General features: G+C 39.9%; 1 protein-coding gene and 1 non-coding gene across 2 annotated transcripts in view; one reads left to right on the top strand and one right to left on the bottom strand.

Annotated features, from left to right (window-relative positions):
- CFAP44 (cilia and flagella associated protein 44) overlaps window positions 1–18,494 on the bottom strand; it is a 121,790-nt gene that overhangs the window by 48,674 nt on the left and 54,622 nt on the right. The window contains exon 24 of the mRNA XM_055124508.1: window positions 3,149–3,345. Coding sequence (XP_054980483.1) covers window positions 3,149–3,345 — 197 coding nt within the window. The remainder of the gene's footprint in view (window positions 1–3,148; window positions 3,346–18,494) is intronic.
- On the top strand, window positions 5,353–5,459 carry LOC129402779 (U6 spliceosomal RNA). Its single transcript, XR_008628823.1, has one exon. It is a non-coding gene; the product is annotated as a U6 spliceosomal RNA (small nuclear RNA).

Raw genomic sequence — 18,494 nt, 5'->3', positions numbered from 1 at the left:
AATAAAACATGCGTTAAGTTATTAGAGAATAAATAAATAATGAAGGGAAGGTAGGGAAGAATATGTGTGGGGGAGGAAGGCAAATATTTATAGTCAGGGAAAGTTAAATGAATCCTGTTTGATACATGTAATTTGAGGTGACATACTTCAATTACAGTGGTCTGTGGCCAATATAAACACTGGTTGGAGATATACTATCAAACCTATGGTTAAAAAATTGTTTTGTCAATAAATAACTACACAGACATCCCCCGGTCGCTGCCATGTAAACCTCCCAGCTTCACATCTCATCTCAGAAGAGAGACCAAAGCAAGGCATAAAATTCACAGGTACACTGGTCTGAGAACTCTTGGGTGCCTTCAAGGAGGAGGTGCAGGCTTAGTCCTTGCCCCGAGGAAGCCCTGAAAGCTGCACCTACAACAACCACCACACAAATGACCAAGCGTTGCTGCATCACAACTAATTTCTGCAGAGACATTCAGCCAAAGAAACTCTCAGATACACAGTTTTGAGGGCTGAAAACTCTGGGTTTTCTCAGAGTGGTGGTGGACAGTCTCCGCCCATCTACCATACTAGCAGAAATGGCAGAAAGAAAGATTATAGTAGGTCATATTAAAAAAAAATCTCAAAATTCAATTGAAGAGCTAAGTAGCTGAATAGCAGTAGCCGAGAAAAAAATCAAGAAGCTCCAAGATGAGATTGATGAAACCTCTAGAAAGCAAAGGAAGGCAGCAAAAGAAAGTTTGGAAATGGACATCACACTAGAGAATGGTGTAAATGAGTTCAAGAGGAACAATATAACATTCGTTAGAGCCCCTGAAAAATAGGCAGGTGAATTAGATGAAGAATACTTAAAGAAATTATAGATAAGAACTTCCCAGAGTTGAGGAGCACAAATATCCAGATCCAAGAGGCCCAAAGCATCCCAGCAAAATAGAAATAGAAAACTGGAGACACATTGCGCTCAGAATGACAAAAACCAAAGACAGACAAAATATTGAAAGCAACAAGATCATAAAAGAACGGTTCACATAAAGAAAAGCTCAAAAGATTCACAACAGCTCTATTAAAGGAATAATACAGAATTTCACGGACAGGCAGCAGCTTAGGGAATTCATTTCTTTGAAACCAGTTTTGCAAGGCGTGTTAAAGAAGCTTATTCTAAAGGACAGGACAAAACAGATGACTGGTTAAAGAAACTTTGGTAGTACATCTACACAATGGAATACTATGCAGCTGTTAGAAAAGATGAAGTCATGAAATTTGCATACAAATGGATCAACATGGAAAGTATCATGTGAAGTGAAATGAGTCAGAAAGAGAGAGACAGACATAGAAAGATCGCACTCATCTGTAGAATATAAAGTAACAGAGTAGGAGACTAACACTTAAGAGTAGTAGAGATAAGGACCAGGGGTCTGCCCCACAGCTTGGAAACTGGTCTCACAGGCTGGGGGAAAAGCTGATCTCAGCTGAGCTAGAGAAGGGAACACCAAATAAAGGATGTTGGGAGGACCCATTTGGGTTGAAAGATGTGTATCGAAAGTAGACCATAGACAAAACATGAAGGCCACTCAATACCTCTATTGCAAACTACAACACCCAAAAGGAGAGAAAACAAAAGGGAATGCCCTGCCGCAGAGGCAGGGTGGGGTGGTGGGGGGTGGATTGGGGGTGGTGGGAGGGATACTGGGAACATTGGTGGAGGAGAATGGGCACTGGTGGAGGGATGGGTAAACGATCACTGTATGACTGAAATGTAAACACGAAAGTTCATACATTTGTAACTGTACCCCACGGTGATTCACTAATAATTTTTTTAAAAAAAGATAAAGATTAAACATAGGTGCAAAAGAAATAATAAAGGACAGGACAAACTTTCAAAGCCACAAACTCACTTATGGCTTCCGTATCTTAGATTAACAAAGTATATCTACTCCTAGCCAGTTAAGGGATTTTACACATTTTTTAATAATGAATTAATATTTCATTTATACTGAATTTTCTATGTCTGATCAATTTGCTTTTATATCCATGGAGATTTTTATTACAATCTTGTATTTATTGATACAGATACTTAAGCATTATCTATAATATATTTCATCATATAAAATCACTTCTATACTTAAAACAGTTTTACACTTTTATAGGTCTACTCATATTTTCTGTTTAGACTTTACTTCTCTTCCCTCTTGATAAATTTTACATTTGTGGGATTGACCTATTTAATGTAAATTTTACAATGTATTCATATAGGATAACTGATAATATTTTAAAAATTTGCCTCTAAGACGATACTTTTTGAAAAATGTGGCTTCATCAACTTATCACTGATTTAAAATTTTGTGAAATTTCTTTTCATCTATATCTGTGTATCACTATGTAATAAAAAATAAATAAAAAGGAAAAAGATATCTCTCCCATATTTGAGATTAAAAACAGAAAGAAAGAAACATAGTAAAGAAAAAACAAATGGTTAAAACTATTAGAACTGAAGTTTTACGTACAGAACTAAGCTTACATGGTGGGGGAAGGTAGGGGAGGGGTCCTTGGGACATTGGTGGAAGGAAGGGGGCTCCCTGGTGATACGTGCAGTGTTGGAATAATGTATGCATTAAATATATGATTGACAGTAATGAAAATATTTGTACCTCAAGAGTAATCCCTGAGGGGGAGGGGAGGGAAGAGGAGGGAAGGGAAATGAGAAAGAAAGCAAAGAGAGAGTGGAACAAAGGAAAAGAAATTAGTGGCAACCGATACCTACTTTCAGTCACAGGAACAGGATTTGTACATTAGGAAGGAAAGTTGGCAAGAAGCATTTGCAGGTAAAACACAAGCTTTCATTCTCAGCCATAACACATTCCCCATCTCTCTTGCTGGTTTATTCCAGAGAAATAAAGGTAGATAAGAAATAGAGCTTAAGTCTCTATCTCTGTTTCGTTTCTCTGTCTCTGTCTCTGTCTCTGTCTGTCTGTCTGTCTGTCTCTCTCTCTCTCTCTCTCTCTCTCTCTCTCTCTCTCTCACACACACACACACACACACACACACACACACACACACGGCTCAAAGTTGCTACCCCACCACCCTACCAAAGACAATTCAGTTTTGAAATCTTAATATGAAAACATCTTTTGTCACTTCAGGCTACCTGATTCTTTTCTACTGTCCCTTCTTCCAATTCCATCTTTATCAAACCTTTCAAATTTACTGGTTCTTCTCTCTGCTAGACTTGACCGCTTGGCTTTGGAATACTTGGAAGGCTTTACAAGTCTATAGGACGTTATCTTGTGATTACTTTGTATGGCACAGACCACAATAACATCACTCTCCAGTGAATCACGAAATCTAAAAAAGCAAAATAACAATTTATGATAGTGACAATTTTAATAACTTAATTGCACCGCTAAAAACAATTTCCATGAGAATTAAGTTGTAAGAAAACAATGCATGTTTGTAAATGATATCATTATATTATGGGGCTGGAGCAATAGCACAGCGGGTAAGGCGTTTGTCTTGCATGCAGCTGACCCGGGTTTGATTCCTAAACCCCTTTCGGAGAGCCCGGCAAGCTACCAAGAGTATCCCGCCTGCATGGCAGAGCCTGGCAAGCTACCCATGGTGTATTCAATATTCCAAAAACAGTAACAACAAGTCTCACAATGGAGATATTTCTGGTGCCCGCTCCAGCAAATCGATGAGCAATGGGATGACAGTGACAGTGACAGTAACCATTATATTATTTCTAAAATTTAACTATGCTTATACCACAAGCATATGGCTGAAAACAGATTAGGAGTTTGGACCAGAGAGAGAGTATAGCAGGTAGGGTGCTTGCTCCCATGCGACCAACCCAGCTTCCACCCCCAGCATCGCATTTGGTCCCCCAAGCCCACGGGGATAATTCCTCAGTGCAGAGTCAGGAGTAACCCCTGGGGATTGCTGGGTGTAGCCCCCAAACAAAAAAAAAACAAGAAAAATAAGAAAATAGATTGTGAGTTAAGGGTGGGCAGGACTTTCTAATCAGAGAACTTAACAAGTCATTAATTAGTATAATACCCAAGCTTTGAAAACAAAATTAAGATTTGTAGGCATATTGCAGTTTCCTTAAAACAAATGAAGGAAATGTATTCTACTTGCCCAGTATACAAATTGAGTATATTAATACTATTTATAAAATCTATTATATAGATGGCAGGAAAAATGTATGACATTGCCACATTGATCTCTATAAAAAATTAAGCTCAGGGATTTTCTACTCTTAAGTTCCCCTTTTTCTCTCTTTAAATTTATTAAAATAGGGGCTGGAGCAATAGCACAGCAGATAGGGTGTTTGCCTTGCACGCGGCTGACCCAGGTTCAATTCCCAGGATTCCATATGGTCCTCTGAGCACAGCCAAAAGTAATTCCTGAGCATAGAGTCAGGAGTAACCCCTGTACATCACCAGGTGTGACCCAAAAAGCAAAAAAATAATAAATAAAACTTAAAAATAAATTTATTAAATTAATGCCTGTTAGTTATTTTTAAATTTTGGGGTACTGGTTCATATGTATTTCTCCCATATTTTAATTTTATAATTTAATTTATTTATGTATATAGTGGGTTATAGTGATAGCACAGCGGGTAGGGCATTCGCCTTTCATGCAGTCAAACGTGTTTAGAGAGCCCAGCAAGCTACCGAGAGTATCGCGCCCACATGGCAAGCCTGGCAAGCTACCTCTGGCGTATTGGATATACCAAAAACAGTAACAATAAGTCTCACAATGAGAGATGTTACTGGTGCCTGCTTGAACAAATCGATGAGCAACAGAGTGACAGTGACAGTGATGGATAATTAGTGCTAGTTTGTGTTTGTTTTTCCAACTCAAATATTTACCTATATTTCTCTCTTTACTATGGCTTAATATTTCTATTTAACTTTTCATTTTCTTTCATAGCATATTATCTTTCTCATCTCTGTGAAACTTATATTTTTTATCATTTTACTAAGGGAGTTTTACTCTTGATATTAGTCTGCTAAGTCCCATGTAACACAACAACAATGCTCAGTAAATTGAAAATAGAAGTAGCAAAGTTGAGCATACTAAAGCCACATATTACACTTCAAAATTGAAACAAAAAGATTTTCACAAAAGAGCTGGATGAAGATAAGAATGCTCATACCAACCATTACTTTTCAATGTAATCTTATAATCAATTTCCAGAGAAATTAGATAAAAAATAAACAAAAATAATCCAGATTGAGAAAAGAGGGTTGCTGCTTTTTTCTAAATGACATAATATACATAGAATATTCTAAAAACTCCGCTAAAATTTACCTAAATAATTAATACCTTCATTAAAATATTCATCTTGTGCTCGCTTCGGCAGCACATATACTAAAATTGGAACGATACAGAGAAGATTGGCATGGCCCCTGCGCAAGGATGACACGCAAATTCGTGAAGCGTTCCATATTTTTAAAGTATCATGCTAAGTGAAATGAGTCAGAAAGAGAGAGACAGACATAGAAAGATTGCACTCATCTGTGGAATATAGAATAATAGACTATAAGACTAACGCCCAAGAATAGCAGAAATAAGTACCAGGAGGTTGTCTCCATGGCTTGGAGGCTGGTCTCTCATTCTGGGTAACTCAGAGAAGGGAACACCAAGTAAAATGTGGTCGGAGGTCATGTGGGGGAAGGGTGATGCGGGCCAAATATAGACTAGAGACTGAACACAATGGCCACTCAACACCTTTATTGCAAACCACAACACCTAATCAGAGAGAGAGAACAAAAGGGAATACCCTGCCACAGTGGCAGTGTGGGGTGGGGGGAGACGGGACTGGGGAGGGTGGGAGGGATGTTGGGTTTACTGGTGGTGGAGAATGGGCACTGGTGAAGGGATGGGTTATCGAACTTTGTATGGGGGAAACATGAGCACAAAAATGTATAAATCTGTAACTGTACCCTCACGTTGACTCTCTAACTAAAAATAAACTAATAATAAATAAATAAATAAATAAATAAAATAGAAAAAAAATATTCATCTTACCTAAAATAATCTACAGATTTAATGTTAGCACTGTAGTACTGTCATCTCATTGTTCATTGATTTATTCAAGCAGGCACCAATAATGTCTCCATTGTGAGACTTGTTGTTACTGTTTTGGGCATATGGAATACGCCACGGGTAGCTTGCCAGGCTCTGCCGTGCGGGCGGGATACTCTCAGTAGCTTGCCGGGCTCTCTGAGAGGGGTGGAGGAATCAAACCTGGGTTGGCCACATGCAAGGCAAATGCCCTATCCACTGTGCTACCTTATCAGTGCCATTTTTTTTAAGCAAGTAGAACAAACAATTCAGAAATTTATGATCGAGGATAGTCAAAGAAATTCTGAAAGAAAAGAACAATGGAAGCAGCACACTTTCTGATTTCAAGCTATATTGCAAAGAATAGCAAATAAAACAGTATGGTATTAGAACAAGAAAAGACAAACAAACTAATGGGATAGAATAGAAGGTACAGAAATAAGCCCAAACATATTTAGATCCAACTATAGCCTCCCCAGAAGTCAAATCCACTGAATGGTGAAATGAAAGCATCTTCAACAAAGTGTTGAGAAACTTTGGCATATAATTACATGCCAAAAATATCAAACCACAACACTACAAAATTATCTTGAAACACACAAAGTTATCTTGAAATCCAATAAAGACTTGAAGGGAAACAAAAGCAAGAATAAGAAAACTGAACTACATTAAATGAAAATTAAGTCAAATTTAAAACTACAGAATAAATTTTGTAAAGAAACCACCACAAAAATGGGGGGGAGGGTGCAAAAGCATTATACAGATTTAACGCGATCCCTATAGGGATACCCATGGCATTCTTCAAAGAAGTGGAGCAAGCAATCCTGAAATTTATATGGAACAATAAACGCCCACGGATAGCTAAAACAATTCTTGGGGAAAAGATGATGGGAGGCATCACCCTCCCCAACCTTAAACTCTACTACAAAGCGGTAACAATTAAAACAGCATGGTACTGGAACAAAGGCAGAGCTGCAGACCAATGGAACAGGGTGGAATATCCCCACACACAACCTCAAATGTATGATCATCTAATCTTTGATAAAGGAGCAAGAGATGTGAAGTGGAGCAAGGAAAGTCTCTTTAACAAATGGTGCTGGCACAACTGGACAATCACATGCAAAAAAATGGGCTTAGAACTCGACCTGACACCATGCACAAAAGTCAGATCAAAATGGATTAAAGACCTCAACCTCAGACCACAAACCATAAGGTACATTGAAGACAAGGTCGGCAAAACCCTCCAGGATATTGAAGATAAAGTTATCTTCAAAGATGACACGGAACTAAGCAATCTAGTAAAAACAGAGATCAACAAATGGGACTACATTAAACTAAAAAGCTTCTGCACCGCAAAAGATACAGTGATCAGAATACAAAGACTATCCACAGAATGGGAAAGGATATTTACACAATACCCATCAGATAAGGGGTTGATATCAAGGGTATATAAAGCACTGGTTGAACTCTACAAGAAGAAAACATCCAACCCCATCAAAAAAATGGGACGAAGAAATGAACAGAAACTTTACCAAGGAAGAGATACGAATGGCCAAAAAGGCACATGAAAAAGTGCTCTACATCACTAGTCGTCAGAGAGATGCAGATCAAAACAACCATGAGATACCACCTCACACCACAGAGACTAGCACACATCCAAAAGAACAAAAGCAACCGCTGTTGGAGAGGATGTGGGGAGAAAGGGACCCTTCTACACTGCTGGTGGGAATGCCGGCTAGTTCAGCCCTTTTGGAAAACAGTATGGACGATTCTCAAAAAACTAGAGGTTGAGCTCCCATTTGACCCAGCAATACCACTGCTGGGAATATATCCCAGAAAAGCCAAAAAGTATAGTCGAAGTGACATATGCACTTATATGTTCACCACAGCACTGTTTCAATAGCCAGAATCTGGAAAAAACCCGAGTGCCCTAGAACAGATGACTGGTTGAAGAAACTCTGGTACATCTATATAATGGAATACTATGCAGCGGTTAGAAAAAATGAGGTCATGACGTTTGCAAATAAGTGGATCAACATGGAAAGTATCATGCTAAGTGAAATGAGTCAGAAAGAGGGAGACAGACATAGAAAGATTGCACTCATCTGTGGAATATAGAATAATAGACTATAAGACTAACGCCCAAGAATAGTAGAAATAAGTACCAGGAGATTGTTTCCATGGCTTGGAGGCTGGTCTCTCATTCTGGGTAACTCAGGGAAGGGACCACCAAGTAAAATGTGGTTGGAGGTCATGTGGGGGAAGGGTGAGGCGGGCGGAATACAGACTAGAGACTGAACACAATGGCCACTCAACACCTTTATTGCAAACCACAACACCTAATCAGAGAGAGAGAACAAAAGGGAATTCCCTGCCATAGTGGCAGGGTGGGGTGGGGGGAGACGGGACTGGGGATGGGGGGAGGGATGTTGGGTTTACGGGTGGTGGAGAATGGGCACTGGTGAAGGGATGGGTTATCGAACCTTGTATGGGGGAAGCATGAGCACAAAGATGTATGGATCTGTAACTGTACCCTCATGATGACTCTCTAATTAAAAATAAACTAATAAAAAAAATGGGGGGAGGGTGTTCCCATGCGGCCGCCTGGGCCTGTGTCGTTCAGCAGCCGCCCAGCCCCGCCTCCCATCACCCCGCCTTCCCGCCTGGCTCCCTAATACTGCCCCTGTTCTCCAGGTAATCCCAAGAGGATACTGGGGGTGTGGCCTGTATCTCAGGGGCGTGGTCTCAAAAGGGGCGTGGCCCCCTGCCAGAGTGGTGGGCTGCAGTTATTTCTTGCTTTAGCATAGTAGGTATAGTCTGTTTCTTTCAAAATCACCCTAGCCATCTCAATCACTCTATGCAAAATAGCCCATTAGCTTATTCTAACTTCACAAAAACTATCAGTGAATAATAGAAGGTAGGCAAAACCTTCGTAAAGAGAACATAGCCTTAAGCCTTCACTAGAGGCCCCATATCAATCAGGGAAGAGCACCTGAGAGTAAAGAACTCTAGAATAGGAACAAGGCTGCCATCAGAAATAGCATAATCAGAGTGCACCCTCCCCACCCCCCGCGACAGCAAGAGGGAATAGGAATAGACAACTACAAGGTTCCAACTCTATACTTCCATAAAATATGAAGAAACAGCAAAAATCCCCTCCACAAAGAGAGGGAGAAGATAAGATTCCAGAAACCTCAACAGGGGCTACTCACATCTACGACCTCTCAGATAAAGAATTCAGAGAGGAAATCTTGAGGCAAGTTAACATACTCCAAGCAACCATGGAACAGACATCCAATAAATTAAGGGAGGATATGAATGAAGCATTGGAGTGGTCTACCAAAAAATGCAGGAAGAAATGAGAGCAGAAATTTCAAAGCTACGAACAGAAGTTACACAAATAAAGGAATCAGCAGATGAATTAAAAATCTCAGTAGATGCTCTCAACAGTACAATGACTACAGCCGAAGACAGAATCAGTGAGCTTGAAGATGAGCTGCACAAAGTTTACAGACAACAACAAATAATGGCAAAAGACCTCAAAATTGCTATAGAGCGAATCAGAGTCCTAGAGGATGACCTCAAGAGGAACAACATAAGAATCATTGGAGTACCAGAAGCACAGGGAAGTAACCCCAATGAAAAAGCACAGTGAAAGACATCATTGCTAAGAAATTCCCAGAGCTGGAAAAGGCAGGTATCCAGATCCAAGGAGTCCGAAGAGTACCAGCAAAGAGACCCGAATAAAAAGACTCCAAGACATATCATAGTCAGAATGAAGGATGCTGTGGATAGAGACACAATTCTGCAAGCAGCAAGGTCAAAGAAGGAAATCACATACAGAGGAGCACTCCTCAGATTAACAGCAGAACTGTCAGAGGAAACCCTCCGAGCCCGAAGACAATGGTGGGACATAGTGAAAAAACTCAACGAAATGAATGCCTCACCAAGAATACTTTATCCGGCTAAACTCTCACTCAAACTCGAAGGAACCATACACTATTTCTCTGATAAACAACAGCTCAGGAACTTCATAGATTCAAAACCAAACTTAAAAGGTGTAAAGGGGCTATTGTAAGACAAGGAGGAACCCCATAAGAACAAAAACCACACAGAAAGATGACACAAAACCCCATGACAATAATCTCTCTCAATGTCAATGGCCTAAATGCACCTATCAAGAGACAGAGTGGCAAAATGGGTCCGGAAATTAAACCCAACATTCTGCTGACTGCAAGAAACACATCTGAACAGTCAGAGCAAACACAGACTCAAAGTCAAAGGATGGAAAACAATCCTGCAGGCAAACAACTCCCTCAAAAAAGCTAAAGTGGCCATACTAGTATCCGACAACATAAATTTCAGGTTAAAAAAGATTCAAAGGGACAGTGAAGGTAATTTTCTATTTATCAAGGGATATGTACAACAGGAAGAAATCACACTCTTAAACATATACGCACCTAATGAATGACCAGCTAAATACTTAAAACAACTCCTAACAGACTTTAAAGAGGACATCACTAAAAGCACAATAGTAGTCAGAGACTTCAATACGGCCTTACCACCTCTGCATAGATTGACAAGAACAAAACTCAGCAAGCAAACACTGACTCTGAAAGAAGAAATTGAAGAGAGAGGCCTAATAGACCTATACAGGGTTTTACACCCCAAAAAGAAAGAATACACATTCTTTTCCAGTGGACACAGAACATTTTCCAAAATAGACCATGTACTGGGCCCCAAAACATACCTCAATAGAATCAGAAAAATAGAAATTGTATCAACCATCTTTTCAGACCACGATGCGCTGAAGATAGAAGCTAACCACACACAGACACGGAGAACCAAATCAAACACCTGGAAATCAAACAACTCAATGTTGAACAATGAGTGGGTCATGAAGGAAATCAAGGAATAAATAAAAAGATACCTAGAAACAAATGAGAATGAAGACACAAGCTACCAAGACATATGGGACGCAGCTTAAGCTGTGTTAAGGGGAAAATTTATAGCTCTCCAAACATTCCTCAGGAAGGAAGAAAGGGCCTACATAGATAGCTTGACTTCACAGCACAAGATCTTAGAAAAGGACCAGAAAAAGGAACCCAAACCAGACCAAAGGAAAGAAATAATAAAAATTAGAGCAGAAATTAACGACATGGAAACTCAGAAAACAATCCAAAAGGTCAATGAAACCAAGAGCTGGTTCTTTGAGAAAATAAAGATTGATAAACCACTAGCAAGACTCACAAAGAAAGAGAGAGAGAGAACCCTAATAAACGGAATCAGAAATGAAAAGGGGGACATCACAACAGAAACCAATGAGATTCAAAAGATCATCAGAGACTACTTTGAAGGTCTGTATGCCACAAAATGAGAGATCCTAAAAGAAATGGATGAATTCCTTGATTCCTACAATCTCCCAAGACTTCCCCAAGAAGACCTGGAAAACTTGAACAGACCCATTAATATCAAGGAAATCGAAACTGTAATCAAAAGTCTCCCCAAAAACAAAAGCCCAGGTCCAGAGGGATTCACTGGCGAATTCTTCCAAACATTTAAAGAGGACCTGCTGCCAGTTCTTATCAAACTTTTCCAGGAAATTGAAAAAACAGGAACTCTCCCAAACAGTTTCTATGAGGCGCATATTTCCCTAATCCCAAAAGCAAACAAAGACACTACTAACAAAGAAAATTTCAGACCAGTATCCCCGATGAACACCGATGCAAAGATCCTCAACAAAATATTGGCAAATAGAATCCAACAACCTATCAAAAAGATCATACACCATGACCAAGTGGGATTCATCCTGGGGATGCAAGAATGGTTTAACATTCGGAAATCAATCAACATAATCCATCATATCAACAAAGGTAAAGATAAAAACCATATGATCATATCAATAGATGCAGAGAAAGCATTGGACAAGATCCAACATCTGTTCATGATGAAAACCCTCACCAAAATGGGTTTTGGAGGAACTTTCCTCAAGATAGTCAAAGCCATCTACCACAAACCTATGGCAAGCATTATCCTCAACAGGGAAAAACTAAGGGTCTTTCCTCTAAGATCAGGGACAAGACAAGGATGCCCACTCTCACCACTTCTATTCAACATAGTACTGGAAGTACTTGCAATAGCTGTTAGGCAAGAAAAAGACATTAAGGGCATCCAGATAGGAAAGAAAGAAATCAAACTCTCATTATTCGCAGAGGATATAATAATATATTTAGAGAAGCCTAAAACCTCTACTAAGAAACTCCTAGAAACAATAGGCTTGTACAGTAAAGTTGCAGGCCATAAAATCAATACCCAAAAATCCATGGCCTTCCTATATGCAAACAATGAGTCAGAGGAAAGGGACATGAAAAAAGCAATCCCATTCACAATCGTGTTTCACAATTGTGTCTCTCAAGGTGATTCATTAAAAATAAGAAAGAGAGGGGCTATGGACATGTGGGCCAAGTACATCAGCAGTCTGATGGTCCCTTCAGACTTCCAGATACCCCCAAATTGATGATGTGCCTTAGGCCAGACCCCAGCAACTTGGGGCCAAGTTTACCAAGAAATTAAATGGCCAAAAGTTAGGTATGTGGGAGCCACACCCACAAACCACCTCCAGCTCAGCTATATATGCTCTTTTATTGGCCTTATTTCAGAGACCCATAAATCTCAAAAGAGATCAAAAGACACAGTTAGGGCCTGTAGCATGGAAGTATGTGGGAACCCATGACTGAGAGCTCCAGGCCAGCTTGGATCGGGACTGGGCCTCCTCCCCCAAGGTCCCCTGCTTTCCAGTAGCTTGGCAGTCACACCCACAAACTGCCCCAGGCACTATGTAATCTCATCAATGGCCAAGGCCCAGGGACTTTAAACTAAAGCTCCTAGAAGAGAGCGCTACAAAATGTCCTGACTCCGCATCAAGCTGTCTTCACTGGGGCACCTCAGAGGGGGACAGGTTGCATCTCCTTCCCTGCCCCAAGCAGAACCCAGGCAGCCAAAAACCTCCAGAACCCAGCTGCCACCATGCCCAAGGCCACTCTCTACATGCTCAGACAAGCCTCACCCTAGAGGGGACAAGCCTCACTCAAGAAGGGATGAACCTCCCCCAAGAATGGACCAGCAGGAAAACCTAGGTATGCAGGAACCCGTGACTGAGAATTCGTAACTGAGATCTCCAAGCCCGCTCGGATCGGGACTGGGCCTCCTTCTCCCCGGTCCCCAGTTTTCCAGTAGCTTGGCAGTCACACCCACAAACAGTCCCTGGCACTATTTAATCTCATCAACAGCCAAGACCCACAGACTAAAGCTCCCAGGAAAGAACTACACAGAATTTCCTTGACATTATATCTATCCACAACAAGCAATACAAAATGTCTAGCATTGTCTTTTCAGCAAGTTTGAGTGGTGGTGAGACTGGGGTCAAAATATCAAATGGAACCAAAGTAGAGAGAGAATATGGGAGAAAATTGTCTGCCACACAGGCAGGGGAAGGTCTGGAACAGGGGTTGAGGGGGGGATTGCTTGAGATTTTGGTGGTGGAAAATGAGCACTGGTGGAGAGATGGGTGTTTGATTATTGTATGACCGAAACTCAAAGATGAAAGCTTTGTAATTGTATCTCATAGTGAATCAAAAAAGGGGGGGAAATAATAATAAAATAATAAAATAAAATTAACATTCAGAATATAATTTAAAAAATAAGTAATGCGGAGTTCATGCCTAATTTACTCAACTTAATCAATGGTTGAATAAATAGCAGTACTCCTACATTTAAAAAAGAAGAAGAAGAAGAGAGAGAGAAAAAGAATATTTTCTGGTTCAAACTTTATGGAAATCAATATGGAGATTTCTAAAAAAATAAAAATAAATAGAATATGATCCAGCAATACCACTTGTTGACATCTATTCCCCAAACACAAAACGTTAATTTGAAAGGATATATGTGCACTTATGTTCATCACTTGACTATTGCACTTAGTATAATACCCAAGATATGGAAACAACCCAAATGTCCAATTACAAATGGATGCATAAGGAAGTTGTGGTGAATAAAATACTATGCAGCTCTGAGAAAGAACAAAATTATGAAATTTGCATCAACAAGGATTAAACCAGAGAATATCATGCTGAGTGGAGTCAGTGAGGAGAGGGACAAATACATAACGATCTCTCTCATATCTGGGACCTAAACACACACAGTGCGGGAGCAACAAAGGTACAAAAGCAATGTTAACAGGGGAACTGACCCACACAACTGAATTCACTTCACTAGGAGTGGTAAGAGGGGTGAGGGGCTGGGTTCCGTGGGGGGACACTGGTTATGGTTGTGGTGTTAGAAGCATGTTCACGAGAAGCCATTATTAATACTATTATAAATCAAAAACTTTAAAAATTATTTTAAAAACTCCTCCCCCAAAACAAAGTCCAGGACCAAATACTTCACTAAAAAATCATTCTCCACCAAGAACCCCAATACTTGATAATAAAAATAGTCTGAATGACAGAGGCACAAACAGTAGACTGTTAGTATAAATAATTAATCAGATCATAACTCAGGTAACATGGAATCTAAAGCTCCACTGTCAGCATCCATGAAATTCTAAGAACAAAAGGGGAACAAAGGTATTTGGCAGCAAAGGCAGATACAGAGAGGAATCCAGGCAAGGCCTCAAGTTCATCAGAATTCTTGAGTCTGGCTGAGAAGGACTTCATATCAACTGCAATGGTAATGGATCACTTGCAATTGAATTTAAACATCCATAAGAAGAGGAAACCAAAAGCAAGCAACTCAAAGAATAATTGATTTGGAGTATAAAAGAATTCAGATAAATACAACTGAAAGAGCAAAAGAATAAAATAACAAGGCATAGTAACAGAATTATGAATACAGATAACTGTATCTGTGACTGTAAAGGTAAAATACAAACCAGTATCAATAATAAAGCAACAAAGAAAGGAGAAGTAAAAAGAGTGTAAAAGAATGTAAGGTACTTAATGGATAGGTAAGAAAATTAATCTCTAAATTACAGAATCACTAAAGGAAAAGATAATAGCTCAGAACTTTCCCAGTCTCTATAGAGAGGCTTCTGAATAAACTCAAGAGATACAAAGAGTACCAAACAAAATACACTCAAACAGAATATACAGAAACAGAACAGAATACATTGTAATAAAAATGGCTAATACCAATAAAGCACTGGTTGAACTCTACAAGAAGAAAACATCCAACCCCATCAAAAAATGGGGCGAAAAAATGAACAGAAACTCTACCAAGGAAGAAATACGAATGGCCAAAAGGCACATGAAAAAGTGTTCTGCATCACTAATCATCAGAGAGATGCAGATCAAAACAACCATGAGATACCACCTCACACCACAGAGACTAGTACACATCCAAAAGAACAAAAGCAACCGCTGTTGGAGAGGATGTGGGGAGAAAGGGACCCTTCTTCACTGCTGGTGGGAATGCCGACTGGTTCAGCCCTTCTGGAAAACAATTTGGACGATTCTCAAAAAATTAGATATTGAATTCCCATTTGACCCAGCAATACCACTGCTGGGAATATATCCCAGAGAGGCAAAAAAGTACAATCGAAACAACATCTGCACATGTATGTTCATCGCAGCACTGTTTACAATAGCCAGAATCTGGAAAAAACCCGAATGCCCCAGAACGGATGACTGGTTGAGGAAACTTTGGTACATCTATACAATGGAATACTATGCAGCTGTTAGAAAAAAGGAGGTCAAGAATTTTGTAGTTAAGTGGATGGGCATGAAAAGTTTCATGCTGAGTGAAATGAGTCAGAAAGAGAGAGACAGACATAGAAAGATTGCACTCATCTATGGTATATAGAATAACAGAGTGGGAGACTAACACCCAAGAACTGTAGAAATAAGTACCAGGAGGTTGACTCCATGGCTTCGAGGCTGGCCTCACGTTCCGGGGAAAGGTCAACTCAGAGAAGCGATCACCAACTACATTGTAGTCGAAGGCCATGTGGGGGAAGGGAGTTGCGGGCTGAATGAGGGCTAGAGACTGAGCACAGTGGCCACTCAACACCTTTATTGCAAACCACAACAGCTAATTAGAGAGAGAGAACAGAAGGGAATGCCCTGCCACAGTGGCAGGGTGGGGTGGGGGGAGATGGGATTGGAGAGGATGGGAGGGAGGCTGGGTTTACTGGTGGTGGAGAATGGGCACTGGTGAAGGCATGGGTTCCCGAACTTTGTATGAGGGAAGTATAAGCACAAAAGTGTATAAATCTGTAACTGTACCCTCACGGTGATTCTCTAATTAAATATAAATAAATTTTTTAAAAAAAGAAATAAAAATGAACATATTCAAAAAAATAAATACATAAAATTACAAATGGAATTCAAAAAATATAAATAAATAAAAATTCATTTAATCTCTGTAAAAAAAAATGGCTAATACCAACAAGACAGAGACTACTTAAAGCATTGAGAGAAGAAAAAAACCTCAAATAGAAGAGAAATAACTTAAAAAATATCACAGATCTTCCATACAAAACCATACAAGCAAGAAAAGAGTGAAATAACAGATTCAAAGTATCAGATAAAAAAAATCATCCTAGAGTCCAGAACCCTGAAAAGCTGTCTAGATTTGAGGAAAGGACAAAAAAGTTTTCAGTCAAACAAAAGCTATAAACAACTGCTATAACTAAACCAACCCTGCAAGAAATACTGAAAGGCCATTATAAAAACCAAATATCAATTACAGAAACTACCGCACAGAGAATAATGGAAACAAGAGACCTTTATAACCTTTATACCAATTATCACTCTGAATGTCAATGGACAAAACTCTCCCATCAATAGGCATCAAGTGGCTAGATGAATCAGGAAACAAAGTCCATCTATTTGCTGCTTACAGGAAACTTACCAAAATCCACAAGATAAATACAGGCTCCAGAGTGAATGGATGTAAAACAACATAGAAGCCAATGGTAGACAAAAATAGCTGGGACAGGGGCTGGAGGGATAGCACAGCGGGTAGGGTGTTTGCCTTGCACGCAGCCGACCCAGGTTCGAATCCTAGCATCCCATATGGTCCCCTGAGCACCTCCAGGGGTAATTCCTGAGTGCACGAGCAAGGAATGACCCCTGTGCATTGCCGGGTCTGACTCAAAAAGCAAAAAAAAAAAATAGCCATACATTTATCAGACCAAATAGCATTCAATCTGTCATCCCGTTGCTCATCAATTTGCTTGAGCAGGCATAGCAACATCTCGAATTGTGAGACTTATTGTTACTGTGTTTGGCATATTGAATACGCCACGGGTAGCTTGTCAGGTTCTGCTGTGCGGGCGAGATAATCTCGTTAGCTTGCCAGGCTCTCCAAGAGGGGCGGAAGAATTGAACACGGGTTGGCCGAGTGCAAGGCGAATGCCCTACCACTGTGCTATCGCTCCAGCCCAGCATTCAATCTAAAGAAAATAATTAAAGATAGGAATGGATACTACTTCCCTGTTAAGGGAACAACAGACCAAGGAATATTAACTCTTAGCAACATATACACAGCAAATGTAGAGTCAGCAAAGTTTATAAGGCTTTTGCTTGCAAACATTCAAGAAATACATTGACAGAAACTCAACAGTAGTTAGAGACTTCAACACTCCATTTTAACCATTAGATAGATCAACCAGACAGAATACCGATAAAGATACAAGAGCAAGAGCCCTAAATGAGCCTAAATCAAACTTCTTACTACATCAGAAAATGGGAGGGACCCATTTTCTCTTCTCTGTAACTAATAAAAGATTGTAAACCAACAGGTTTACACAAGGCCCAGGAGAGAACAAAGTCCTGATATTTCATTTCTCTAATACTTCATGGGGCTGGAGCATAGTACAGCGGATAGGGCGTTTAGCATAGCAGGTAGGGTGTTTGCCTTGCACGTGGCCAGCCCTGGTTCAATTCCTCCACCCCTCTCAGAGAGCCTGGTAAGCTACCGAGAGTATCTCACCTGCACGGCAGAGCCTGACGAGCTACCCGCTGCATATTTGATATGCCAAAAACAGTAACCACGAGTGTCACAATGCAGATGTTACTAGTGCCTGCTCTAGCAAATCGATGAGCAACGGGATGACAGTGACAGTGACAACACTTTGTGATGTTTTGTATCTATATCTCTCCACATAAGCATATCATATCATGAGTCTTCAATAGAATATTAATCTAGTATCTTTGTTCTCAGTCTTTCTTTTCTTCCTCTATATATTACTCATTTTTGGAAAAAAGTTTTTTAAAAAAAGAGAAATAAATGCTTATATGTGCCCAAAACATGCAGAAGAAGAATCATAGCATTGTTGTTCACAGTAGTTACATAACAGATATTGAAATATTGTGGTAAGACCACTTAGTAAAACATTACAAATTAGTAGAAAAGAATGAACT

Source organism: Sorex araneus, chromosome 2 (genome assembly GCF_027595985.1).
Source record: "Sorex araneus isolate mSorAra2 chromosome 2, mSorAra2.pri, whole genome shotgun sequence".
In the NCBI taxonomy this organism is placed as follows: Eukaryota; Metazoa; Chordata; class Mammalia; order Eulipotyphla; family Soricidae; genus Sorex; species Sorex araneus.
This window is presented reverse-complemented; position numbering and strand designations above follow the sequence as displayed.